Raw genomic sequence first — 25,798 nt, 5'->3', positions numbered from 1 at the left:
CGACCCAGGAATTGAACACGGGTCTCCCACATTGCAGGCAGACGATTTACCGTCTAAGCCACCATAGTGCTTTTTTTTTTTTTTTACTGTATTATGTATCACACACAGTTTAACAGCTGCTTTACATGCATTAGCCTCCAATGCGGGAGACCTGGGTTTGATCCCTGGGTCGGGAAGATCCCCTGGAGAAGGAAATGGTAACCCACTCCAGGATTCTTGCCTGGAGAATCCCATGGACGGAGAAGCCTGGTAGGCTACAGTCCACAGGGTCGCAAAGAGTCGGACACGACTGAGCGACTTCACCTTCACCTTACATGAATAATTCTCCTTTAATCCTAGGAAACAGGTACTATGAATAGTCCCATTTCACAGATGAGGAAACTAAGACAAAGGAAGCTATGTAACCTCCCCACTGTTGCACATTTAGCAGGCTGTGGAACTGAGACTCAAACCTAGTTGCTTTGTGCGAAAGCCTCTGCCTTAATTAACTTGTACACTTTTACAATCTAGAAGATGAATGCCTTAAAAGGAATGAGTCAAGAAGCCTCTCTCTCTCTCTCTCTCCCCCGTCTCCTTCTCTCTCGCGTGCTCAGTACCATCCCTTGGCCACTTGGAAGAACGCACTGGGCTGTAGGCAAAACAAAACAGAACGGAACCTACAACTCCCAGCAGCCATTGCGCGCTCAAGCGTGCACGCGCTCATTCACACCAGTACGACAGGCACCCGGCTTGCGTCAAACGCGCTCTCGGGACTACACTTCCCGACTCTCCTCGCGGAGCCTGTGACACTCCTTGGACCGCGAGCGGGGAGCGGGCTTTCCTCAGCTGCGCCTCTCTTCCTCGGACCCGGCCCTGGACCCAACCTCGGACTCCAAAACGGCTCCACCATGGAGGAGGCGGACCGAATCCTCATCCATTCCCTGCGCCAGGCCGGCACGTAAGGACACAGCCCCCGCCTACCTCGGAATGCCCACATCCGGGACTCCAAAACTCCGGATCCAGTCACCCGGGAACCTTAAAACCCCAGACCTTAACATCTAGGGATCCAACCTCCAGGACCCTAAGACCCTCCCTCCTCCATACACACACACACACACACACACACACACACACACACACACACTCTCTCTCTCTCTCTCTCCCCAACCTTTGACCCCTACACTTGGTAAACCCCAAACTCCAGGACCTAGGCACCTCGAGACCTTAAAACCTTGCAATCTCAAGGCCTGAGCTCCTGAAGTCTGTGGATCTTAACATCAGTCCCTGGAACCCTGATATCTGGAGATTCTAAAACACCTGTATCCTGAGAACCAAGGAACTTAAAACCCTGGGGTCCTGGCACTCAGGGACTCCAAAACCCTCTGGGACTGGATACTTGGGAACCTTCAAACCTCTTTTCCCAACACCCAAGGCTTTTACAATCCCAGGACTTTAAAATCTGGTGTTCTTAATGCCTGGTGACCCTGACACACTGGGACTCCTGCATTCGAGGGTCCTAAAAACCCAGGATGACAACATGTAGGGAGCTTGACTTCCAGATTGCTTGAGACTAGGTGGTCTTGATATCCAGGGACTCTGACATTTGGAAGTCCTGAAAATCCCAGCTTCCTGACGTCGAGTCTCAAAACCCTAGCAGTTCAATATCTAGGGGCCCCTGACATGCAGGGAACATGATATCTGGGGATGCAGAAACCCAGAGACCATTCCATCTGGGCTTCTAGGCCTTCCCAGACCCCAGGAATTTGGGACTTTTAGGCATAGGGAAATTTGAGATTTTTTGAATTTGGATCTCTTCCATCCACCATTCTACACTGAGGTCTTAGGACCTAAGGACTACCTCCCACCACCACCACCATTTTTAGTTTTACAAATGGAAGTCAGCCAGCAACACTGAGGACCTGTCTGAACTGTGTCCATCCTCACCACCCCATCCCAGTATTAGGGCTTACAGGAGACTGTACGGCTATGCCTCATCCCTGTTTCCTGACTACTCCCATCCCCCTCATTGTGTCTGCCCCCTTCTTCTTCAGGGCAGTTCCTCCAGATGTGCAGACCCTGCGAGCCTTCACCACTGAGCTGGTGGTAGAAGCTGTGGTCCGCTGCCTGCGTGTGATCAACCCCGCTGTGGGCTCTGGCCTCAGCCCCCTGCTGCCTCTTGCCATGTCTGCCCGTTTCCGTTTGGCCATGAGCCTGGCTCAGGCCTGCATGGTGAGTGCCTTCCTCCCGATATACACAGCCTCTTCCTTCCTCCTTTATAGTCGCCAGACTCCTTTGAAACTCTTTTGACTTTCCTCTCTGCTACCTCCCCTTGTGACTTAGTGGTTAAGGCTGCTGGCTCTGTGGTCAAACTGCCTAAGTAACTGAGACCCTGGCTACAGCACTGGCTGTGTGTGACCCTAAACCTTGTAGCCCTCAGTTTTCTTCTCTGTGAAATTGGGATGATAAAAGTAGGGTTGTTAGGATCATCAAATGAGTTGATCCAGTTTGCACCTGGGTGACTCCTGGCTTTCATATTTTGAGCTTGCTGCTGCTGCTGCTAAGTCCCTTCAGTCGTGTCCGACTCTGTGCGACCCCACAGACGGCAGCCCGCCAGGCTCTGCCATCCTTGGGCTTCTCCAGGCAAGAACACAGGAGTGGGTTGCCATTTCCTTCTCCAATGCATGAAAGTGAAAAGTGAAAGTGAAGTCGCTCAGTCGTGTCCGACTCCTAGCGACCCCATGGACTGCAGCCTACTAGGCTCCTCCATCCATGGGATTTTCCAAGCAAGAGTACTGGAGTGGGATGCCATTGCCTTCTCCGATTTTGAGCTTAACACCAAGTATTTTTCTAAATCCTATAATATCCATTTACCAGTTCTGAAACAGCCCTGTTTGATTAAATGCTCAGGCTGAATTAACCACCTGTTCTGATTGGCCCAGCCTGGATCCTATGGTCATCCCTATAGGGCACTGTGAGTAGCTACTCCATCAGGATCACATGGAGTTGGGGGAGGGAGGGTTATCCAAAGGAAGATATGCTGGTTAATTTAAACAGTGTCTGCACTAAAACTTCACTCTGCCCTGTTAGCCAGATAGGCTTGATCTGGCTTCTTGCATTCCAACAGCCTGTAGCTATGTAATGAATGTCAGCATACCCAACATATGCAGTATTTGGTGGTAGAGGGCCAATAGTGTTAACTACAGTAAAACTTTCCACTTAGCCCCAAGGGACAGGGTGGTCCGGTTTCTTGAATTTGTGCCTTGCTTGTGTAGTCTCTGTCTCTTAGAAATAGGCCTCTACCCAGCCTTCGGCTCTCAGGTTCACCTAGCTCTTAGGTGTTCTTGGGTTCTTCTGTCTCGGGCTTTTGGTGGCCTTCAAGGCGAGCAGTCTGTCCTCTGGCCTGGGGTTGTCTTCTTGAGAATGGCACTTTATAAGGGGGAACGTGGGTCCTCTGTTTGTCTAGACGGGGGCACAGTGAGACATGTTGAGGAGGGGCTGGGGCTTAGGCTTCCCCCAGTTTTCTGTTACCTCCTTCTCTCAGTGTTGTTTCCCACTGGATTTGATGGTTATCTACTTTTCTGCACACTAACTTTTGCGTGGGGAAGAGAATGTGGCTTTTTCAGTGATGGAGAAGTTCACGTAATTGTCTGGCCCCAAAGTCTTGGTTTGGCCTGAGCATCTAGAAAGCCTGCTGTGTGTCCAACTCTTTGTGATGCCATGGACTGTAGCCCGCCAGGCTCCTCTGTCCATGGGATTTTCTGGGCAAGAATACTGGGGTGGGTTGCCATTTCCTTCTTCAGGGGATGCAAAAGCAAGTAGAGAAAGTTTCTTAACTCAGCTGGGTGCTGCTTCTGTAGCACACCTTGGCTCAGCACTGCCACCTTCTGGTGTCTGCCTTGTCATGTGCCCTACTGCTGACACCGCTTTCTGCGACTCAGGCACCTTCATATTTTGGTGTCTGTCATTTCACACACCCCACTCCTGGAATGAGTTTCTGTATCAGTCACAACTCTTTGATTGCAGGTGTCGGGAAAAACCCAAAGTAAAGTAGCTTAAAAGACAGTGGTTTTCACACTTTTTGTCTGCGACCCTCTGAAATAAATATGTCCTACATTGTGACCAAATACACATATGTCTGTATAATAACGATGTTATATATAATCATGATGTTTTCTGAGTGTTGCTCTGTGCTGGCTGTTGTGGTAACTTGGCATCAAGCCATTGAATTATTGAGCCAGCTTTCTGAAGTAGGCACTGTTGGTATCCTTTTACTCAGGTGAGGATAGTAAAGCTCAGAGAGGTTAAGTGATTTGCCTGTGGTCACACAGTTGGTAAGAAGCAAAGCTTAGATTTGAATCCAGAAAGTCTGCTTTCAGAATCCATGCAGCTCCAGACCAGAACCTTGATGGGCCTTTTTACCACTTAAGTTAAAATGAAAGTGTTAGTCACTCAGTCGTGTTTGACTCTTTGTGACCCCTGGGCTGTAGGCTGCCAGGCTCCTCTGTCCAGGGGATTCTCCAGGCAATAATACTGGAGTGAGTTGTCATTCCCTCCTCCAGGGGATCCTAATCCAGGGATCAAACCCAGGTCTCCCACATTGCAGGTAGATTATTTACCATCTGAGCCACCAGGGAAGCCTTTTTTTTGTTTTTAATCCCTTAAAGCATCCACATAGAAACACTACTGTCAGCCCCATTTTACAGCTAGAAACTGAACTGGGTGGTTAAATAATGAGTCCAAAGCTTTATAGTGAGTCAAGGAGCACAGGTTAGATTTCAGCTGCAACCTTTTTGACTCCAAAGCCCATAGTCTCTTTTGAAACCATTATTTACTGTTTTATGGAGGTCATTTTTATCAGAGTCCAGTCCAGACACAGAAACCCTAGCAGTAATTTGAATAGGGAAAATTTAATATGAAGAACTGTTGCCTTTCGACACTATCTAGACAGGGGTCCATGTGGCATTGTTCTGGGTTCCCATCATAACTTAAAGGGGAACTTTCACAGTGTCCAGAGCCCTTGATACCCTACAGGTGAAGGAGGAGGATGTCCTTGAATTCCTTGCAGCAGGAACCCACTTAGGTGGCACCAACCTTGACTTCCAGATGGAACAGTATATCTACAGAAGGAAAAGTGATGACATCTACATCGTAAATCTGAAGAGAACCTAGGAGAAGCTTCTGTTGGCAGCTCATGCCATTGCCATTGAAAACCCAGCTGATGTCAGTGTCACCTTCTCTAGGAATACTGGCCAGTGAGCTGGGCTAAAGTTTGCTGCTGCCCCAGAGCCACTTCTGTTGCTGGCCACTTCACTCCTGGAACCTTTATTAACCAGATCCAGGCAGCCTTCCAGGAGCCAAGACTCCTGGTGGTTACTGATCCCAGGGCTGACCACAAGCCTCTCACAGAAGCCTCTTACGTTAACCTGCCTACTGTTGCTTGATGCAGCACAAACTCTTCTCGGCAGGATGTGGACAGTGCTATCCCATGCAACAACAGGGGAGCTCACTCAGTGGGTCAGATGTGATGGATGCTCTGTGCCTGTGTGGCATGATCTTGTGTGAATACCCATGAGAGGTGTAGCCTGACCTCTACTTCTACAGAGATCTTGAAGAGATTGAAAAGGAAGAGCAGGTGGCAACTGAGAAGTTGTGACCAAGGAGGAATTTCAGGGTGAATGGACCATTCCAGCTGCAACTCAGCCTGAGGTGGTGGACTGGTCTGAAGGTGCTCATGTGCCTTCTATGCTTATTCAGCAGCCTGCCACTGAAGACTTGTCTGCAGCTCCCACTGCCCAGCCCACTGAATGGGGAGGGACAACTACCGAGGGGCCTTAAGCTGTGCTTCTACAAACTCTTAAGATGGAAATTCAGTTGAGAGAAAATAAACAGTTTCTTAAAAAAGAACAAGAATTGTTAACTAGATGAAAGATGGTTAGTTACTGAAAGAGTAACTCTCCAAGGTGTGACAGAAGTGACACGATACCTTGAGAAGTCTCACGTGCACTCCAAACCATTCACCTGATTACCCTTACCTGGCTGCTGAGAGGGGGATTACTTTGATTAGTTTCTTGTGTATCTTTCCAGTTTTTCAGAAAAAAATGAAGATATAAGCAAATATAAATATATATTCTTATTTCCCCCCTTTCTTACATAAAAGAAAACATATACCTAAATTCTTATACTTTTTCCCCCCTTGCAGCATATCCTGGAAATCGTTTCATATCAGACAATAGAGCTCTTCCTCATTTTTTTCTTTGTGAAGCTGTAGAGTAGTTCATTGTATGTACGCACTGTAGTTTATTCAACTACTCTCCTATGCTTGAACATTTAGGGAGTTTCCAGTATTTTGCAGATAATGCTGTAATGAATAATCTTGCACATCTATATTCATGAATTGTTGGAGGCATATCTTCATGGTAAACTAGAAGTAGGATTGCTAGGTGAAAGAGTAAATGCATGTGTCATTTTGTTAGATTTTGCCAAATCACCTTCATTGGGATTGTTTAATTTCTGTATTTCTGACAGCAGTATATGAGAGAGTATCTGTTTTCCCACAGCGTCTTGCACTGAGGAAGTGTAGTGTCAGAGTTCTGCCTGTTCAATAGGTGAGGAATAGTATCTCCAAATAGTTTTCCCGCTAGTTTTGCACTTTGAAAAGCTTTTGAATTTAAGGAAAAATGAAAATAGAAACATAACATCTTTCTCCTAGCTTCCTATACTGTTAACATTTTACTTCATTCTTTTCTATCTGGGTACACACACACACATTTCTTTTCTAAACCATTTGAAAACAGCAGACATTGTGATACTTCATACCTAAAACTTTCAGTGCACCTTTCCTAAGTATTGATAAAAGGACAATCACCAGTATAACCGTAGTACCATGATCACACCCATGAAATTGAATATCGATAGAATAGTAGTATTTAATATTTGTACATGGTCAGATTTCCTCAGTAGTTACAAAGATATCCTTTACAGCTGTTTTTTTCCAATTACAGAATCCAATCAAAGATCATACATTTTATTTCACTGTTATATCTCTAATCTTCTGTATCCAGCAGCAGTCCTTCTTAGTTTTTCTTTATTTCTTTTTGCAATGACCCATGTCTGAAGCGAGGAGGCTGGTCGTTCGATGGAATGCCCACAATCTGATCTGATTGTTTGTTCATGACTAGATTCAAGTCTGGGGCAGTAACTCTGTGCCAGTGATAGTATCTCTCTACCCAAGTGGAACTTCAGGAGAACATAATGTCAGTTTATCCCAGATCAGTGATACTCACGTTGGGGCTCAGTGTGCTTTCAATTCAAGTCTCCTTTGTAAGTGAAGTTGGACATGTTTGCATATGTTTAAGGACCATTTTTTCATTCTTTTCTGGGAATTGTCTATCTGTTCCTATCTTTTGCCTCCTTTACTGTTGCACTGCTGGTCTTTCGGCTTGTGTGGTTTTAGGTACTCTATATATATTAGGTGGGCTTCCCAGGTGGCGCTAGTGGTAAAGAACCTAGCACCAGCGGTAAAGCCAGTGCAGAAGACAAGAGTTGCGGGTTTGATCCCTGGGTTGGGAAGATCCCCTGGAGAAAGAAATGGTAACCCACCCAGTATTCTTGCCTGGAGAATGTCATGGACAGAGTAGCCTGGTGGGCTACAGTCCATAGGGTCACAAAGAGTTGGACACAACTGAAGCAACTTAGCATGTATGCTATATACTAGGTAGATTCACTCTTTGTCTTTGATATGTTGATGTATGGGAGAAACCAACATAATATGTATAAAGCAGTTATCCTTCAATTAAACATAAATAAATTTTTTTTAAAAGAATGCAGACAAGAGGCTGGATATGTGACAGCTAGTTGCAACATCTTAAATTAAAAAATCAAGTCCAAATACTATTTTTTCCCATCTTGTTATTATGCTTTGACATTGCTCATTATATTTTTTCTTTAAATTTTTTTTTTGTGTATTCAGAAACACTCATCTTCTCTTTTATGGCCTCTGGGTTTTGATCATATTTAGCAAGGCCAGAGCTTTAACTTTAAAGTTCTGGAGGCCGTGGGGAGGCAAGGGAAAGTTCGGAGGGTGGTGGCTGGTGAGAGCATGGTAGCATTTGGAGTCTCTGCCCTGGGCTCTCAGGTCAGGACGATCCTGCCTGTCAGACTCACAGGTGTCACCCTTTCCAACCCCCAGGACCTGGGCTACCCCTTGGAGCTTGGCTATCAGAACTTCCTCTACCCCAGTGAGCCTGACCTCCGAGACCTGCTTCTGTTCTTGGCTGAGCGTCTGCCCACTGATGCCTCTGAGGATGCAGACCAGTCTGCTGGTATGGGGCGCTTGGGGTGTGATGGGAGTGAGGGAGAGGGTGTTGTGGGGCTTGAGAAAAGAGGAAGGGGTGAAAAGTTTGGTGGGGGTGGAGTATGTGTCTTAGGGAGAGCTAAGTGGGAGGACTGGGGTGGAGAGGGGGATACAGGTCATGGGGAGGGAACTGGGGCTTGGGCTGACCCAGGTGGGGAGTTGGTGCTGGAAGGGTCCTGTGGCCTTACCTCCTGCCTTGCCTGCCCCGACTCTAACCACACTGGCCTCAGTGATGCTCCTCAGACACATCAGGCCACTCCAGCCTTAGGGCCTTTGCATCTGCTGGCTTACTCTCCCAGGTACTTACTCTCATGGTTCACTCCCTTACCCCTTGGAGTTTCCTGTTCATGTGTCACCTGAGGGAGGCCTTCCCTGGATTGCCTTGTTCAAAACAATATCTTCCTCTCCCTGGTCCTTAGCCTCCTTTCCTGACAACCACCTGCCAGTTTTCTGCATTGTACTTATGACCTCAGTCATGCCTCTATCAGCCTGCCGCCCTGGGAGGGCAGGAGGATATTTATCAGTTTGTTCACTGAGGTAGCCTAAGGGTCTAGAATGGGGACTGGTACAGAGTAGGCGCTTAATAAGTGTTCCTTGAATGACTGTGAAAATGATAGCTACATAGATATGTATCTCTGCGAGGGGGTCAGGCTGCTCTCCCAGGGTGTATGCATTTTTGGAGTTGTGGCATTATTACCTGATGGATACCCCCTCCCCTCTCCCCTAGGTGAATCTGCTATCCTCCTCCGGGCCATCGGGAGCCGGATCCGGGACCACCTGGCCCTGCCCTGGGTCCCACCCCTCCTTCGCACTCCTAAACTACAGTACCTCCAGGTGGGACCCCTCAACTCGTGTTAATATTGCTTGTCACTGCCCTGCCTGCCTTGTCCCCAATTGTTTGCTCAGGTTTTTGGCCCCTTCCCTCTGCCCACCCCCAAACACGATTCACCCTAAAGGCTCTCTGATTCTGCTCTCCCACCAGGGCTCAGCCCACCAGAAGCCTTTCCATGCCAGCAGGCTGGTCATGCCTGAGTTGAGCTCCAGAGGAGGTGAGCAGGAGGCTGTGGAGAGGGGCTGAAGGGAGGGGCAGAGGTGGGCCTGCCCGTGTGGTGAGGCCGGAGGGCTGGCTGACTCTTGCTGCTTCTAGAGTCCCGGGAGTTCCAGGCAGGTCCCCTGCTGCTACCAGTTCCTGCCCAGGTGCCCCAGCCGGCTGCCAGGGCGGCCTCACTCCTCGAACACCATGCCATCCAGCTTTGCCAGCACACAGGCCGGGACCGTGCTGGGGACGAGGACTGGGGCCACCGGACATCCCGCCTCCCCGCCCAGGTACTGCTTGGTGCTTGGCCCCCCCTGATGAGGCCGCTCCTCCCTACAGCTCCCATTTCATCTCCCTTTAGTCCTCTGCCACTCTTTTTTCCCCACTTTGTCCCTTTCTTCCATTGTTTCCTCTCTCTGTGCAACTACCTGGTTCCCTGCCTGAAAGGACGCTGGAGCCAGAGAGTCCTCACACAAGTCAGTATGGCCCCTCAGAGCTTCGGTGTCCTGCTCTGACACATGGGTGGTAATACTGCTCTCCTCCGAGGGTGATGTTCCACCAAAGGTCGTGCACGGGCAGCCAGAGCCATCAGGATCTCCTCCCTTTCTCCCTGCTTCTGTTACCTCCTTCCTGCCCCTAATTCGCTTCCTCTTTCTCTGTGTCGTCATCACCGATTACAGCCTCCAGATCTCTGACCAACTCTTCCCACCACTGGCTTTCTCGTTTTGTGGTTTTGCTGCCCCTCTTTCTCTCTCCCCACCACTGTCTCATTTCTGTACTGTCTCCCCACCTCTGTCTACCTCTATATCTGTCCCTATATCCCCTTTGTCCACCTCAGTGTCTGTCTCCATCCCCTCCCCACTTTGTCTACCTCTATAACTGTCCCTTTCTGCCTCCCCCACTGCCATTTGTTCTGTCTTTATCTTTTTCTCTCATTTTAAAACTTATAGGCACTTCAAACACAGAAGTAGAGAGAGTAGTTTCATGAGCCCTATGGCCCTATCATCCACCTTCAATTAAAGCATTTTGCAGGACTTCCGTGGCAGCCCAGTGGTTAGGACTCTGTGCTTTCACTGCCAGGCCCGGGTTCAATCCCTGGTCAGGGAATTAAGATCTTGCAAGCTCTGTGGTGCAGCCAAAAAGAAAAAAAAAAGATCCAAGCATTTTTCCAATCTTTCCTCATCTCTTCTTTATTTTTTGTGTGTATTATTTTAAAGCAAATTCAAGATTTCATGTCATTTAAAAAAATTTATTTATTTTAATTGGAAGCCAATTACTTTACAGTATTTTAGTGGTTTTCGCCATACATTGACTTGAGTCAGCCACGGGTGTACATGTGTCCCAGCTGGTGCTCTGGGACAACCCAGAGGGATGGGGTGGGGAGGGAGGTGGGAGGGGGGTTCAGGATGGGGGGACACATCATGTCATTTTAACTCTGAATACTTAGGCAGACATCTCGTGATTCAAAAGGGCATTCACTTTTTAAAAATAAGTTTTTAAAATTTATTTATTTTTGGCTGTGCTGGGTCTTTGTTGCGTGGGCTTTTCTCTAGTTGTGGCAAGCAAGGGCTACTTTATAGTTGTGGTGTGCAGGCTTCTAATGGCTTCTCTTGTTGCAGAGAATAAGCTCTAGGCATGTGGGCTTCAGTAGTTGTGGCCCACGGGCTCTAGAACACAGGCTTAGTTGCTCCATAGCATGTGGGATTGTCCCGGATCAGGGACCAAACCTGTGTCTCCTGCATTGGCAGGCAGATTCTTTACCACTGAGCCACCAGAGAAGCCCCAGGGCATTGACTTTTTAATGCAACCAGCAGGCCATCTTCACAGTTAAGAAAATGAATAGTGACCTCTTAATACTATCCAACACTGAGTTCACAATCAGATTTCTCCATTTGTCTCAAAACTGCCTCTGTTTTCATATCTCTCTGCTCCACTCTGCCTCCGCCCCCTTCTTTTCCCAGCTCATCTGACTCAGTCTCCACTCTGTCCCCACATGTCCTTTCAGTGTTGGTCTCTAATTTGGGAGCTGCAGGCTTGTCTCCCTTCCCATAGCCTCCTCCATTGTGGAGAGCCGAGTGGGTGGAGAGAAATGGGGCTGTCCTCAGGGAGCTCCCAGGCTGGTGGGCCCAGACAGTGGGGCCGGGTCCTCTTGTTGGAGAGGCTGGAGGGTGGGTGCGACTTGGGGGTGGCCCCTTGTCAGGCAGCTCCCTGGTGGAGGCAGGGCCTCGGGTACCCAGCAGACCTCCACCCCCTTCCACTGTTTCCAGGAGGACACACGGGCTCAGCGGCAGCGGCTACAGAAGCACCTGGCCGAGCATCTGCGCCAGACCTGGGGCCGGCCAGGGCCCCCGCAACAAGCCCGAGACCTGGGAGAAGTGCTGCAGGCCTGGGGTGCTGGGGCCAGGCCTGGTACTCCCAAAGGCTCCCGCTTCACACATTCCAAGAAGTTCACCTTCCATCTGGTAGGTGGGGCTAGGGCATGCTGATGGCACCAAGGTTGCTGTAGGTATACACACCACACTCTCTCCACACAAGAGGCCCCTGTTCCCACCAGACCTGCCTGCTCCCCACTGAGGTGGGTACCCAGAGGAGTCCCCTGGCTTCTTGGGAACTTCTGTGGAGAAAGGGTCCAGGGGTGGGAGCCGTGTAAATGTGTAGGACTGCTCTTTGTGCAAAGCTCAGCTTTCTCTGGAGAGTTTCTTCTGGATATCTCTTCTTGGATGGTCACCCGGAGGGGCCCTCACCCCTTTCATGGGCAGGTGGGCAGGAGCTGTGTCAGGGTCAGGGAGGTTTTTTATAAGTAAACACTCCAGTCTAAGGTCACAGAGAGTGCTTTGATCCTCACACATATTCCGACAGCCATCAGTGCACTATACATGAGTACTGTGCTGGGAGGGCGCCGACAGGGGATATTGAGGTTGGCTGTGAGGGCCTGGGCCTTCCCCGACAGCCAAGATGCTCCTTCCTCCCTCCCCAGGAGCCTGAGGCCCAGGCAGCCCAGGTGTCAGATGTGCCGGCCACCTCCCAGCGGCCTGAACAGGTGAGCAGAGCAATGGTGGGTGGGGCGGTGTCCTGGGCCCTTGGCTGTCTATTGGGCCTGACACCCCCACATCGCCTGGCCTGTGTCTACCAGGACACGTGGGCAGCCCAGGAGCAGGAGCTGGAGTCTCTTCGGGAGCAGCTGGAGGGGGTGAACCACAACATTGAAGAGGTTGAAGCTAACATGAAGACGCTGGGAATCAACCTTGTGCAGGTGAGGGTTGGGGAGGGGCTGCCCGCTGAGGTCGGGCTTAGGGGGCTTAGAGGGACTTGCGGGGACTGAGGGTACTCTGTAGAGGTCTGCAGATGTCAGAAAGATTCGTGGAAGCCATTGGGGGACCTGTGGGACTCTTGAGGGTTCAGGAGAATCAGGGGGAGTGGGAGGAGGATGTGGGACCTGTAGGGGTTAGAGGTGCCTTGCTGTCTGTGAGAGTCGGGAGGGGTGTGACTGTCCATGGGCAACTGGAGGGGCCTGTGGGCCTCCTCGGGGCTTCCAGGGGAGTCAGTGTTGAGGTCAAGGAGTCAGAGGGGTCTGCTGTGGGTGCCTGTCTCTGCTTATATGTCTCTGTTGCTATTGGGAGGGGTCTGAGGGGCCTATAGGGGCATGCTAAGTCACTTCAGTTGTGAATCTTTGTAACCCCATGGACCGTAGCTCCTCTGTCCATGGGATTCTCCAGGCAGGAATACTGGAGTGGGTTGCCATGCCCTCCTCCAGAGGATCTTCTGACTCAGGGATCGAACCCCCATCTCTTGCATCTCCTGCATTAGCAGGCGGGTTCTTTACCACTAGTGCCACCTGGGAAGCCATAAGGGCTAGAGGGATGTATTGTCATCTGTTGGGGTTGGGCTAGGCCAGGGCTTTCCAGGCCCAGTAGGCTGGGCTCCCCCACTGACTGGGAGTAAGGGTTTCTGGGGTGCCAGGTGGAGACTGAGTGTCGGCAGAGTGAGCTCAGCATCGTGGAGCGTGAGCAAGCCCTGCGTCTGAAGAGCCAGGCGGTGGAGCTGCTGCCCGACGGGGCTGCCAACCTTGCCAAGCTGCAGGTGGGGCTGGTGCTGAGGCTGGGCTGGGAGGGTCGGAGTTGGGCGGGCCCAGCCTGTGTTATCTGCAGCCTCCCTCCCACCATCACCCTCCAGCTTGTGGTAGAGAGCAGTGCCCAGCGGGTCATCCACTTGGCGGGTCAGTGGGAAAAGCACCGGGTCCCGCTCCTCGCTGAGTACCGCCACCTCCGAAAGCTCCAGGACTGCAGAGAGGTAGGTGGTGGGGTCCCAGACCATGGGTGGGGCAGGTTCAGTCCCTCCCTAGGGGGCTAGTCCTGTGCTCTGCCTCACTACCCTCTCTCTGTGGGACCCTGGCAGCTGGAATCTTCTCGACGGCTGGCAGAGATCCAGGAGCTGCACCAGAGCGTTCGGGCAGCTGCCGAAGAAGCCCGCCGGAAGGAGGAGGTCTACAAGCAGCTGGTAAGACCCGTGGAGCTTCCCTGGTGGCTCAGACAGTAAAGAATCCACCCACCAATGCAGGAGACATGGGTTTGATCCCTGATCTGGGAAGATCCCCTGGAGAAGGAAATGGCAACCCACTCCAGTATTCTTGCCTGGAGACTCCCCATGGACAGAGTAGCCTGGCGGGTTACAGTCCATGGGGTCGCAGAGTCAGACATGACTGAAGCGACTGACCAACCAACAACCAAAGACCTGTGTGGGGGCCTTGGGTAGCTCAGAGTGGGGGAGGTGTGGGTCCAAGGGGAGCACCCGCTGTTTCTGTGTAGGTGTCAGAGCTTGAGACCCTGCCCAAAGATGTGTCCCGGTTGGCCTATACCCAGCGCATCCTGGAGATTGTGGGCAATATCCGGAAGCAGAAGGAAGAGATCACTAAGGTACACCATTGTGGCTGTGGAAGGTGGGTCACGCAGGCAGACATGCCCAAGGGCAGGATGTGTGTTGCAGGGTGACACAGGGACCTTACACCCTATGGAAGGCAGAGCTATCTGGCCATACTTGGCACAGCACAGCCCCACATAGTCCATTCCAGCCACCCCTGAGCCTGTCTAGATGTGACAGCATGAATATGAATGGCCTCAGCTGGCTGGCTGCCTGTCCCAGACATGGGCTCACGGGTACCCTGGTCTCTGCCAGATCTTGTCTGACACGAAGGAGCTTCAGAAGGAAATCAACTCTCTGTCTGGGAAGCTGGACCGGACGTTTGCAGTGACTGATGAACTTGTGTTCAAGGTTTAGGGCAGGCTGGGCTGGGTGCAGGGGTGGGGTGGGTGGGCCTGGACCAGGTGTGAGTCTCATAGTTACAGTGATGCTTGCGCCTGGCTTTGCCCCATGGAAGGTGAAGTCAGAGGAGTGGAAATGGGTGGCCTTGTTGGGGGAAGGTGGGGGTGGGGTGGGAGTGGGGCAGGACAGCCCACTGACACCTTCAAGATCCCCTGTTTCATCAGGATGCCAAAAAGGACGATGCTGTTCGGAAGGCCTACAAGTATCTAGCTGCCTTGCATGAGGTGAGGGGAGAAGTGTGCCTGGGGGCTGGCTGGGGAGGGGACAAATTTGGGTGTAAGCCTTCCACTCCTGCTGTCCCCAGAACTGCAGCCAGCTTATCCAGACCATCGAGGACACAGGCACGATCATGAGGGAGGTTCGAGACCTGGAGGAGCAGGTAAGGCCAGGGGGTGGGAGGGCTCAGCAAGGCAGGCCGGGGGACAGAGAGGCTGTGGGACCAGACCTAGCCAATGGCTGGGGTCTTAGCCCTGCCCATTAGTAACTGGTTGTGTGACCTGGAACTGCCCAGTGGCCTGCTCTGACCCCCGCCTTCCGTCCTGAGGGTCCTCATACCTGCCTCCAGGGCCATTGGCAGAGGCTTCAGCTTAAGTATGGGCTGGGTGATCCTGCCACGCAGCCAAGGATGCTTCAGGTGGATGGGTGACATCTGCTAAGGCCTGGTGGTGGGACAGAGCAGGCTGTTATTGGGGCAGGGGGTGGGAGGAGCACAGTGGGGCCCTGAGTGGCTGCAGTGGGGTGTTGGCGGCAAGCAGGAACTGAGAAGGGGCCCTGTGTGCTAAAGGGCTGTGGTTCACATTGCCTTAGATTGAGACGGAGATGGGCAAGAAGACCCTCAGCAACTTGGACAAGATCCGCGAGGACTACCGAGCCCTTCGCCAGGAGAACGCTGGGCTCCTGGGCCGGGTCCGCGAGGCCTGAGTAGCCCCACCAGAGGTCTGCCCCCGGCCTCAGGCAGGGATGTGGAGTGCTGGCGGCACTGGCCCTCGCTGTGCCCTCTGATTACCATTGGGTTCCTCCTGCTGCAGCCTTGGCCCCAGAGCCTCGCCCACCTCACCCCGACCCTTATCTGGGGCAGTCATCCAGAGTGTGGGAGCTTGGCTTCAGTTTATTGTGAAGGGCACGGGGCGGGGGTTGGGGTCTTGGATCTCAAATAAATGAGGGGCTCTGTCTGCAGTCGAAGCTGAGGCATGGAAGAGGGTGCAGGGCTCAGGGTGGGGGAGGGGTGGGTGGCAGGTGAGACGCTGGATACATTTGGTGAGTTGGTGTGTGTAGCCCTGGGCGTCTGCCTGGGACTCCAGAGGCCCCTCGGGGTGCTGTGTGGGTGTGCATGTGCACATGAGACGTGCTGGTGAGTTCAGAGTCTGTGTGACCAAGCATGTGTGTCGGGAGCCACGCGTTACCGTGTGTGACCTGCGTGCATGCGTCTGGGTGGCTTTCTGGAACCTGACATCCTGAAGGTCCCAATGCTGCTGCTGTGCTGTTGTCAGGGCCTGCCTCATGTGACACCGCACCTGTGGGCCTGGAAGCCGGCTGTGGGTATGTGCTTTGGGGGACGTGGGTTGACTGTGTGTGGGTGTGACTGTGTGACTGCAAACTTGAGGTGGTGTGAGTGTACTGAGGCAGGCTCTTCATGTTTTGGGGGTTTGCATCGAGTCCAGGGGACAGGATTGTGACTCTTATGTGTCCTTTTCCAGCTCCAAGGTCATCTGTGAGAGTGACTGAGGCAGGCTGTGTGTGTGACTGTGAAGTCTCAGTTTGGCTGAAGAGCCCATCGCAGGGGGCTGGGGAGTGGGTGCAGGGCTGGGCCTGGGGTCCCTCTGAGCATCCTTGGTGCAGAGCATGTGATCCAAGAGGGCGGTCAGCTGGGGAGTGGGGTCCCTGACTGGCAGGACAGTGCACACCTTACTTCTTGGTCCCTGCGGGCATGTCCAGGGCTGGTCACCCCTGCCCCCAGCCACTTCGATCCCCTCCCCTGTCCTCCCTTCTCTTCTTGGCTCTGAGATCAGGGGCCAGGTGTGGGGTTGGAACACCTGCTGGGCCTCTGGCTCCTCTTCTTGCGGAACTCAAACTCATCCACGGTCCACACAGCCCCCTTCTCGCTCTCCACGCGTACGAAGCACTTGTGCAGGCTCAGGTTGTGGCGGATGGCATTCTGTGCAAGGAGGACCAGCCAGCCGGGCCAGGGCCAGGGGGTGGGGGGATCAGGCAGCCATGCACTGATGCCAGCAGTGCCCACCCCAAACTGACCTCCTGCCCTTTCCCAACACGCCTCCAAGCCCCCTCCCAGGCCCACCTGTGGTGGCATTTGAGGCCCTCCCAGCCACTGCCCCGTCCAAAGAAGCTCACCTTCCAGGTGGCTGGGTGGTTTCTGAAGAAGGCAAACATGCGTGTAAACCAGTGATAGATCTCGTTGAGTGTCCGCTGCTTCTCAGGAGCCTCCAGGATGGCCTGGAGGTTAGGGAGTGTGGGGGTGAGGGGAGCTGCTCCCCCAAATGCAGCCTGACAGGGGCACTGGCCCACCTTGGGCTGGCCTCTGACCTGGGTGGAATTGTGGGGACAGGGGAAGGGAGGGAGATAGTGAGGGGTGACGGGTCAGAGACAGGGTTAGAAGTGGGGTGAGGGTGGGGCTGGGATGGGGTTAGGTGAAGGATCAGGGCTGAGGTTGGAGTTGCTTCTGGTTCAGGGTCAGGGCTGGAGTGAAGTTAAATTTCTGGGGTGGAGTTGGAGCTCTTGGGATGGGGGTAGGGTGAGATTTCAGGGTTTAGGAAGTTTAAGGGCCAGGGGTGGGGTACAGTTAGGGTTTGGAAGGAGTAAAGGGCCCAGCAGAGTTAGAGGTCAGATAAGTGACTGGTTAAGGGTCAGGCTGGGGATGAGGTGGGGTGAGTCAAGGGGTGAGGGGTGGGATGACGTGTAGCATTAGGTCAGGAGGCAGAGATGGGCCTAGTTATTTTGTGTGTCTGGACTGTAGTTAGGTCTTGACTGTGTGTGGTCATTTAAGGATCAGGGATGGGATTGGGTGTGGAGTGAGGCTGAGGGTCTGGGAATTTGATCTGCTGGGATTTAGGAATGGAATTGCGTCAGGGGTCGGTGATCATGGCTGCAGTGAGCCTCCGGGTTTGGATGGGGTGAGGCAGGTGAATGAGTGGTGTTGTGTAGGGTTAGGTGTGGGCCTGGGATGAAGGTCCATGTGGGATCTGGTGAAGCTTTGGGGAAGGCATTAGGGAGATTAAGATGAAGGGGTTGGGATGGGGTGAGGTGGGAAGGGGTTAGGGGTGGGGTCTAGCAGGGGGATGTCTTGACAGACTAGGGTACGTCAGGGCTGAGGAAGGAGTTAGGGTGAACCTGAGGTGGGCATAGGGGAAGGGGCAGAGATCAGATTAGTTTGGGGGCTATTTATAGGCCCAGGAGGCAGTTAGGCATGGGGTTGAGGTGGTCGTTAGGAAAGGGGTGGATTTAGGGCCGGCTCTTGGCTTGCCATGGCTTGGACAGCAGTTGAGGTGTGGGTTTGGGGTGTAGATGGGGAATCACATCTAAGGCATGGGTTTGTTCACACAGGAGGCCCCCTGAGGGTGTTTGGTGAGGGGAAGGTCCTCCACCCCAGCCCTCTCTTCCTTCTCCTCAGCCTGGCACCCCGCTTACCCAGCGGATGAGGGTGGCATAGGTGAAAGGGGGCCGCATGTTGTGGAACTTGAAGTAGTCCATGTTGTGGAAGAACTCTGCAAGAGGTGGGGAGGGATCAGGGGCCATCTGGGAACTCCTCACTCCCTCTTCCACCCTCTGCTCTCCACCAGCTGTCGAGTCTGCATGCCTGAAATCCCACCGTGTACACCGCTTTCCAGGATCACAATCACTGTTGGCTAAGCACTCTACGTAAATGATACCATTTCCTCTTTACACTGCTCCCACCACTATAGGGCTTATTCTTCCCAAGGTTTAAAAGTAGTAACTTCCACACCAAAGGGATGTAACTGGTTAAGTGGCGGGGCCAGGAGGGCACTCAAAGGCCCTGATCCCTGTTAAACCCATAGCCCAGACCTTGTGGATGGCAGAGGATTGGGGAGCTCAGCAAGTCACCCTGCTTTTTCTTGGTGGTGGGGAGACAAAGAGTCCCTGGGAATTATTAAGCTAGCTCTCTCCCTCCTGATGACCAAATAGAGTGAGTGGCTGAAGCTCAGAGTGAGTGAGTCCCAACCTCCAGGGAAGACAGGGCTAGACATCTGAGACCACAATGGGGGCTTGGAGGCCATGGAATTCCAGAGAGGAAGCTTTTGCAAGCAGTTGCCATTTCCCAAAGGCTGGGTGGCAGTGGCAGGGGAGAGTGGTCCCCAACCTTGTACCAGTTAGGGAGATGAGGGGTCAGGGGGCACCGTGTAGGACATGCACCACCCTTACCTGGGAATGTGCTGTTTCCATGGCTGCCCCAGAGGTGCCTCCGCACAGCAAACAGGCCATCGGGGGCCTCCTGGGGTCCTGGCCAGGCTGGGACGGTGGTGCCTGGGGTGCCAGTGGCTACGATACAGCAGGAGCCCTTGTCAGATGATGCCTGGGGGAAGAGGGAGGGGCTGGTGACCCAGAGGCTTAAACTTTCCACTTTAGTTTTAAATAAATGTTTTTATTAACAAAAGCAAGGGCGTCCTCAATTCCACTCTGATGTGGAATCCGACGAAGCAGCACAAACCATATTTATTAGAGTGGAGGTGTGGACAAATGGGTGTAGAGCACCAGTGATGGGGCCACAAGCTAGGGTTGAATTGGAATTGGGCTCTTCTGCCACCCAACTGGGACCTTGAGGAAGTCACCTAAGCCTCCCTGGCCTCAATTTTCCTCAACTGTGAAGTAGAGATGATAGTAATACCTCACACAGGCATCATGAGGAATTAAATAAGGTAACATCACCAAAGTGCTCAGAAACAATGCCTGACACCCAGGGCTGGCTATATGATCACTGCAGGTGCCCAGGGCCCGGCACTTTGTTTAATGTTCTGCAATCATCACTTTGAAATCCGAGCCCTGTGATTTCATTTTGCACCAGGCCCTGTGAGTTATATAGGTGGTTCTGCCAGCAGCACGTGGTCTGTGTTCAGTGTTGGGTGATTTGCTGTTGCTTTGCAAACTCAAGATCGTGATGTCTGGGGATCTTAAGATCAGAGAGTTTGTAAGCAGAAAGTGACAGATTCCCAGGTCTGGATGTGTTTGGAGCTGGGGACAGGGGCCCAGAGATCCCAGGACCTGGGTGCAAGGATAGGTCCCTTGCACCCTGCAGGAGCCTCTCCCACTGCCCAGCCGTCCGTGCCACCTGTGGGGTCTGGGGTGGCTCACCGCAGATGGAGCCTTGGTTTGGGCCATCTTCCCGGCCAGATGGGCCTGCATAGCACCCAGCTTCTCCTTCTCCAGCACCAGCTGTGAGGACAGGCACAGAGTGAGGCCTCGACCCACTCTTTCTCTTCCACTTATTTGCCCGGGCTGTGGTCTTCCCTGGGAGTGCCCTGCCCCCTTCCTTCCTTCAGGCCAGGCCCCTTCCTGGGTGAGCTTGGCTCCTGGCATGGGGTGGACTGACCATTTACCACACCCCCACATCACCTGTTGCTCCAGAGATTGCACCACCTCCCTCTGGAGCAGACACTGCGCCCTGCCCTTCTCATCCAGGAGATGGTCTGCCTGGCAGTGCCTGGGTAGGGGGAAGAGTCCATGCAGGTGACCATGGTGGGACAAGCCTTCTGGCTCAACATTCTGAGGGGAAAGGGCTCAGACTCTCTGGGAGGAAGGTCTCTTCAGAGTCTCAGCCTCCCTCCCCTCTTTTGACCTCAGTCTCCCTCTCACACCTGTCATTCCTTCAATGCATGCCACTTGGCATCTACTCTATGGCCAGGGTGCTGGAGATGATGATGGATGGGTAGTGAGCTGAGAGCGGGCCAGGTAAGTGAGAGTGGGAAAGGCATTCCAGATGGAGAGGACCGCCTGTCCAAAGGCCTGGTTGTGAAGACAGGATGCACTGAGTTGCCACTGATAGTTGGGTATGGTTGGAGAAGGGGGTGGGTGTGAGACAGAGAGAGAGAAACAGAGTGTGTATGTGTGTGTGTGTGTGATGGGGCTGAGAGGAGGCAGCAACAGCCACTGTGAGGATCTGGGACTTCAGGGATCAATAAAATCAGGCTGGTGTGTTGGCATGACAGGGTAGCAGGGCAAAGCAGTTAGGAGTGTGGATTCTGGAGGCTGGCTATCACTCAGAAGCTGGGTGATCTTGATCAAGACACAACCTCGCTGGCCTCAATTTCTTCATCTGTAAAATGGAGGCAATCAGCACACACCTCTATTGTGATGCCCCATTATACAGATGAGGAAACTGAGGCTCAGAGAAACTAAGTAATTTGCCCAAGATCAGAGCCCATGAGTGATGGAGTCAGGCTCTGAACCCACAGTCTCAGCTTTTGCCTCTTTCATCTTACTCCCTATCAGGATGAGGCGTGAGCTGAAACCTGCACCCCCAGACCTCCCACAAACTGACCCCCACCCCTGGACCAGAATGGGCCTGGTGGGCCCAGCTCACTCACTTGAGGAAGTCTTCTGGCTCCTTGAAGACCTTCTCACATCCGGGCCACTTGCAGACGCCATTTGCTAGCAGTGAGTAGGAGCCCTGGGGCACAGTCGAAAGGGTGCTAGGGGGGACAAAGAGTGTCAGGGGCGGGTGTGGCAGGGCAGGGAGCCTTCCCAGCCCTGTGCACTGACCTGTCTTTCCTAGGCATGCCGGGGCTTGGGAAGGTGCAGAGCAGTGCTGGCTCCCTGGAAACCCACTCCAGGCTGGCCACGTTGATTCCTGCAGGGGGGACAGGGCACCTCTGGGTGCCAGGCTCTGAAGCTTGGCCCCGACCAGGCCTCTCGTTTTGAGCTTCCGACCCCCCCCTGAGTTTAGCAGGCCCAGACTCCCAGGGGGCTCTGTGGTCCCTAACCTCCAAAGCTTCTGTAGAACAGCTCAAAGACTGTGCTGACATTTCGACTAACTGCAAAAGATCTGTGGTTCTGGGATTTTGACATTCTGCGTCTTTAAGATTCTGACATTTTTGAGAGGTTGGAGTTTCCAAGATGATAAGACCTGACCCCTCTGGCCCCCCGAGGGCCGTGATTCAGCAGCCCACACTGCTTTAGTTCAAGGATTGGGGGCTCTGGGGTTCTGTGGAACTGTGGGGTACAGTGTTACCAGGTGGCAGGCCGGGCCGGGCCTTGAGAGAGAAGAGCCCCGTAGCAGCAGTGGGTGGCGGGAGGCTGATCATAGCTGGGCTGTCCAGTGGGCGCACCTGCAGCACAGGGGTCCGGGCATGGGCGTCCACCGTTGAGAGCTGGGGGCACATGAGGGCTGTGGTTCAACCTGGTCCCCTCCCCAGTTCTCCCGCCTGCTCCACCCTCCCTACCCGTGCTGAGCTGGTACCTGGTGCACGAAGTGTGGCCTGTCCTGGAGGAGCGCCTGCAAGTGGGGCGAGGGACCCAGCCGAGCTCCGGAGGGTGCCACCATGACAAGGGGTACTGTGGGCATCTGGGGGAAGGCAGGTGGGTGACATGCTATCCTTATGCTCATTCTACATGTCTAATCCCTATACTCCTCACTACAACCCTGCCTACTGGATACTATGACCATCTCCATTTTACATATGTGGAAACTGAGGCTAAGGGAGACTGGGTGACTGTTTCAAGGTCAAGCCAGCTAGTAAGTTTCGGAGCTGGCTTCCATCCCGTCACCTTACCTCTGTGGGCCCCCAGCCCTTTGTCAAATGGGGGTGGAGACACACACGGCTATGCCTATGGGACGATGATGGGGTCTCCTCTCCTGAGATATGGGTTGGGAGGTTGGTGAGAGCCTCGAATCTCTGAGACCTGCTATGTGGGGACTTTCTTGGCCCTGTGACATCTGCATAAGTCACAGACTTGCCTGGGACCCAGAAAACCACTTCCTGTGCCCCAGCTGGGCCCCCCCTCCCAGTGCCACAGTAAAGGTCGGCACCTGTAGGCCCAGGTGCCCCACCCTGCCTGCCCTATCCTGGACCCTAGGCCTTACCTGCAGCTGTGATGGTGGCATGGGGTTCAAGGAGGAAGAGGAAGTGTGGGCCCCGCTTCGGAGATCCCGGCCTTGGAAAGTTGTCCCTGGGCTCTTGGTGCCCAGCTGGTCTGAGGCCTTGGGTGCAGCCCTCCAGCTGGGCGAGGCTCCTGGGGATGGGCTGAGTACCAAGGAAGGGGCCAAGGGCTTGGCTGGCCTGGGGTTGGGCATTGGGTCCTTGTTCAAGGGCAGGCTGCAGGGACACAAGAAGAAGGAAGTTACATGTGTGCTGGGCTGTGCGTGTATGAAACACTCAACTGTTTGAACCATGTGGACACCCCCTCTGGTCAGAGCAGGCACTGGCCAGGGACTGTCCCAAAGGGACCCCAGCTCTGGTCACATGTGTGTGCCTGTGTACACACATACTTGGTGTCAGGGACACAGGTGTGCCTACTATGGCTCAAAGCACACCCCCCGTGCAGACATACATAGACCGAGTACACAGCCTGCCCGCACACACTGGCACAACCCTGCTGGGGAATTCAGGCTGGTTTTGGGGGCTTCAGTCAGGGTAGATTTCAGCACTTGAGTGGTGGACTTCAAACCTCCGCCCTCCTGTCCTCCCAGAACTGGGTACAAGCCACACAACTTTTGCTGACCCTGCTAGGACTGGGTTCTGATTTTCTCCTGGGAGCACTGTTACCCCAGTGACTTGGGCATATCTGGGAGTAAGAGGGGGGCACGGAGTCAAAAGATCCCTCTGGCTGCTGTAAGAGGGGGATGCTCTAGGGAGGTGAGGGCAGAAGTAGGGGGAATAGTGAGGAGGCTACTACAATAGTCCAGGCAAGCAACAGTCCAGACCAGGCTGATGGCAGTGGATATGGTGAGAAGTGGTGAGTTATGCTGAGTTATGTTTTGAAGGTGGAGTCAGGAGAACTGGATGGCAGCTTGGATGTGGGAGGTGAGAGAGGGAGGGTCATGGTGACTTATGGGTGTTAGCTGGGCAGCTGGAGGGACAGAGCTGACATGACCTGGGATGGGGGAGACATGGGGGAGCAGGGTAGGGGGTCATGATCCAGGTGTGGAGGGACATGGAAAGTCTGGCATTAGATGTGCAAGTGGCAAGTCCGGGTAGGAGCTGAGTGAAGAAGTCTGGAGCTTAGACGGGCATCTCTAAGATCATCTCCATGCTCCCACCCTGCACGGAGCTGGCAGGGCAGGTACCAGAAAAGAGGAAATACAGATTCTCTTGAGCCAGGGCTGGTACAAGCTCCTTGACTTGGCTCCCACCAGAGTTTACCCCAGTCTCTGCTTTGCAGGCCTGCCTCCCAGCCATTGCTCATGCTATTCGACCTACCCAGAATGCTTGCTCCTTTTCCTATCCAGAAAGCCCTGTCCAGAAAGTTCTCCTAAATGGCTCCAGAACCTTACACTCTCTGATGGGCAGGGCCTTGGTTTCTCAGATTCATGTAATCCAAGTCGGAGAGGAAGCCAGAACTGGAAGGGACTGCCAAGTCCAACTTCCATGCTATGGAAGTGGCTAACCAGGTACAGTGTCCCACAGCCCCATGGTGACTTGAGAACTCTACTTTCTCCAGAAAGTGTGTGTGTGTCTGTGTGTGTGTTCATGTCCCAGTCTCACCCCACAGCACTGGGATGGGCACAGAGCTGCTGAGAGCAGACCTGGGGAGTAGAAGGGAGGGTTCTGAGGGGGCAGTAGCTCCTTTTTTTCTTTGCTGTCAGCGGGTGTCAGAGCTATGGTGCTGAAGGAAGTAGGGGTAAGAATCCAGGTATTTAAACCCCTAGTCTTTCAGGGGCTTAGGGCATTACTGCCTGAGAATTAAGAGCCTGGGTCTGTGGAGGCTCAGAACAAGGGCCAGAGAGACTGTCGAAGACCCTGAAGACGTGAGTGAATGAATGAGTGGATGAAGGCAGGCAGAGATCACGGTGAGGCTTGAACAAGCCAAGGGACATCAGGCTGCCAGCAAACCATCCAAAGCTATGAAAGATGCGTGAACAGATTCTCATACCCCTATGAGGAACCACCCCTGCCGACACCTTGATCTCGGACTTTGGCCTCCAGAACTGTGCGACAAACCGTTTCTGTGGTGTAAGCCACCTAGTTTGTGGTACTTTGTCACAGAAGACCTGAGCAAACCAATACCGGTTTTGGTGGATGCATGAATGTTTCCCAGCGCTCTGGCCTGGTCCACAAGGCTAGCTTGTGGTCGGTTCTCCAGTTGCCTGGACCCTTGGCCAGAGCATATAAGAAACCACTTCCCCAGATACATCTGGAACCACCTGAGTCAGGGCAGCATAGATACATTCTCAGAAAGGGGCCGTGGATATGGTCTGTCTGGTGGTGGGGTACCTGGAGGGCCAGACTGGGCAGCCGGCTTCCTGCATTGTCTGTTGGGGCGTCCCTTTCTGACTATTTCTCAGAAGCCACATGGAGGATGTTTCTGGGACACAGATTGTATTTTCGTATCGGGGTCTGCATCTGAGCCCTGCTGTCACAGCCCCCGACTTCCCCAGATATTTCTGCCATTGACGTCATGGCGGCCGGATGCACTGGGCTTCATCAGTACCAAGGAGGAAAAGAAGGGGGCAGGTACCCCACCCCACGGGTTTCATTCCGAGAATTGGCCATCCCGTCCTGCAGCTGGTTTGGCCCAGGTGGGGTGATGTGGGTGCTGGCGGATGTGGTGAGTGACGTCCATCTGGCCACCATGACGAGCCCTGGGCCCTGTAGACCTGGCCCTTCTTGGGCCATGGAGAGGCCCAAGGTTAGACGCTTGGGGAGCGCCATGTAGACCCCACAGAGACTGGGGCCCTCGGAGTCTTCAAATGGTACGATGCCAGAACCTTAGAATCATAGAACATTATTTCTTAGATTCAAACGATCCCAGAATCTCGAACCCACAGACTCTGTGGGGTCCATGGGCTCAGCTTCTCAGTATGTGAAGGCCTACGTCCCTGGTGCCCAAATTCACTGGAACTTCCTGAAGTTCACAGTGCCTCCTGCCTACCAGGCCTGGAATTGCAGCAAGCCTCCCCTCGGCCTCCCTCCTAAGTTCTGGGA

General features: G+C 53.2%; 2 protein-coding genes and 1 pseudogene across 4 annotated transcripts in view; 2 read left to right on the top strand and 1 right to left on the bottom strand.

Annotated features, from left to right (window-relative positions):
* The first annotated feature begins 706 nt into the window (after positions 1 to 706).
* CCDC22 (coiled-coil domain containing 22) lies at positions 707 to 15,869 on the top strand. Of its 2 annotated transcripts, XM_027533258.1 has the most exons (17): positions 707 to 937; positions 2,031 to 2,208; positions 8,168 to 8,300; positions 9,060 to 9,166; positions 9,315 to 9,381; positions 9,480 to 9,658; positions 11,636 to 11,830; positions 12,346 to 12,408; positions 12,502 to 12,621; positions 13,329 to 13,448; positions 13,542 to 13,658; positions 13,764 to 13,865; positions 14,174 to 14,281; positions 14,541 to 14,636; positions 14,852 to 14,911; positions 14,992 to 15,066; positions 15,495 to 15,869. In XM_027533258.1, the coding sequence occupies exons 1-17, from the start codon at positions 888 to 890 to the stop codon at positions 15,606 to 15,608; spliced, it is 1,884 nt and encodes a 627-aa protein (XP_027389059.1). In that variant the 5' UTR covers positions 707 to 887; the 3' UTR covers positions 15,609 to 15,869. The 2 variants fall into 2 exon arrangements, with proteins under 2 accessions (XP_027389059.1, XP_027389060.1); XM_027533259.1 differs by lacking the exon at positions 14,541 to 14,636 and having other exon boundaries at positions 721 to 937.
* Positions 3,400 to 5,814, top strand: LOC113887477 (annotated as a pseudogene).
* FOXP3 (forkhead box P3) overlaps positions 15,778 to 25,798 on the bottom strand; it is a 19,291-nt gene continuing 9,270 nt past the window's right edge. For both annotated transcript variants that reach the window (XM_027533261.1, XM_027533260.1), the window contains 11 exons: positions 22,738 to 22,969; positions 22,114 to 22,218; positions 21,886 to 22,024; positions 21,417 to 21,504; positions 21,242 to 21,346; positions 20,271 to 20,358; positions 20,010 to 20,090; positions 19,083 to 19,233; positions 18,330 to 18,406; positions 17,037 to 17,138; positions 15,778 to 16,842 (listed from right to left, as the gene is read on the bottom strand). In XM_027533261.1, the coding sequence (XP_027389062.1) occupies positions 16,693 to 16,842; positions 17,037 to 17,138; positions 18,330 to 18,406; positions 19,083 to 19,233; positions 20,010 to 20,090; positions 20,271 to 20,358; positions 21,242 to 21,346; positions 21,417 to 21,504; positions 21,886 to 22,024; positions 22,114 to 22,218; positions 22,738 to 22,969 (1,318 nt within the window). In that variant the 3' untranslated portion in view covers positions 15,778 to 16,692. The remainder of the gene's footprint in view (positions 16,843 to 17,036; positions 17,139 to 18,329; positions 18,407 to 19,082; positions 19,234 to 20,009; positions 20,091 to 20,270; positions 20,359 to 21,241; positions 21,347 to 21,416; positions 21,505 to 21,885; positions 22,025 to 22,113; positions 22,219 to 22,737; positions 22,970 to 25,798) is intronic.

Source organism: Bos indicus x Bos taurus, chromosome X, assembly GCF_003369695.1.
Source record: "Bos indicus x Bos taurus breed Angus x Brahman F1 hybrid chromosome X, Bos_hybrid_MaternalHap_v2.0, whole genome shotgun sequence".
NCBI lineage: Eukaryota > Metazoa > Chordata > Mammalia > Artiodactyla > Bovidae > Bos > Bos indicus x Bos taurus.
The sequence above is the reverse complement of the archived record's forward strand: the minus strand, read 5'-3'. Positions and strand labels throughout refer to the sequence as shown.

What these genes read in the sequence shown, in the direction of transcription:
- CCDC22 (XM_027533258.1), top strand. Translation starts at nt 888, where the DNA reads ATGGAGGAGGCGGACCGAATCCTCATCCATTCCCTGCGCCAGGCCGGC. An exon ending in CCAACCTTGCCAAGCTGCAG is followed by an intron (nt 13,449 to 13,541) that starts GTGGGGCTGGTG and finishes ATCACCCTCCAG; the next exon opens with CTTGTGGTAGAGAGCAGTGC. An exon ending in AGCTCCAGGACTGCAGAGAG is followed by an intron (nt 13,659 to 13,763) that starts GTAGGTGGTGGG and finishes GGACCCTGGCAG; the next exon opens with CTGGAATCTTCTCGACGGCT.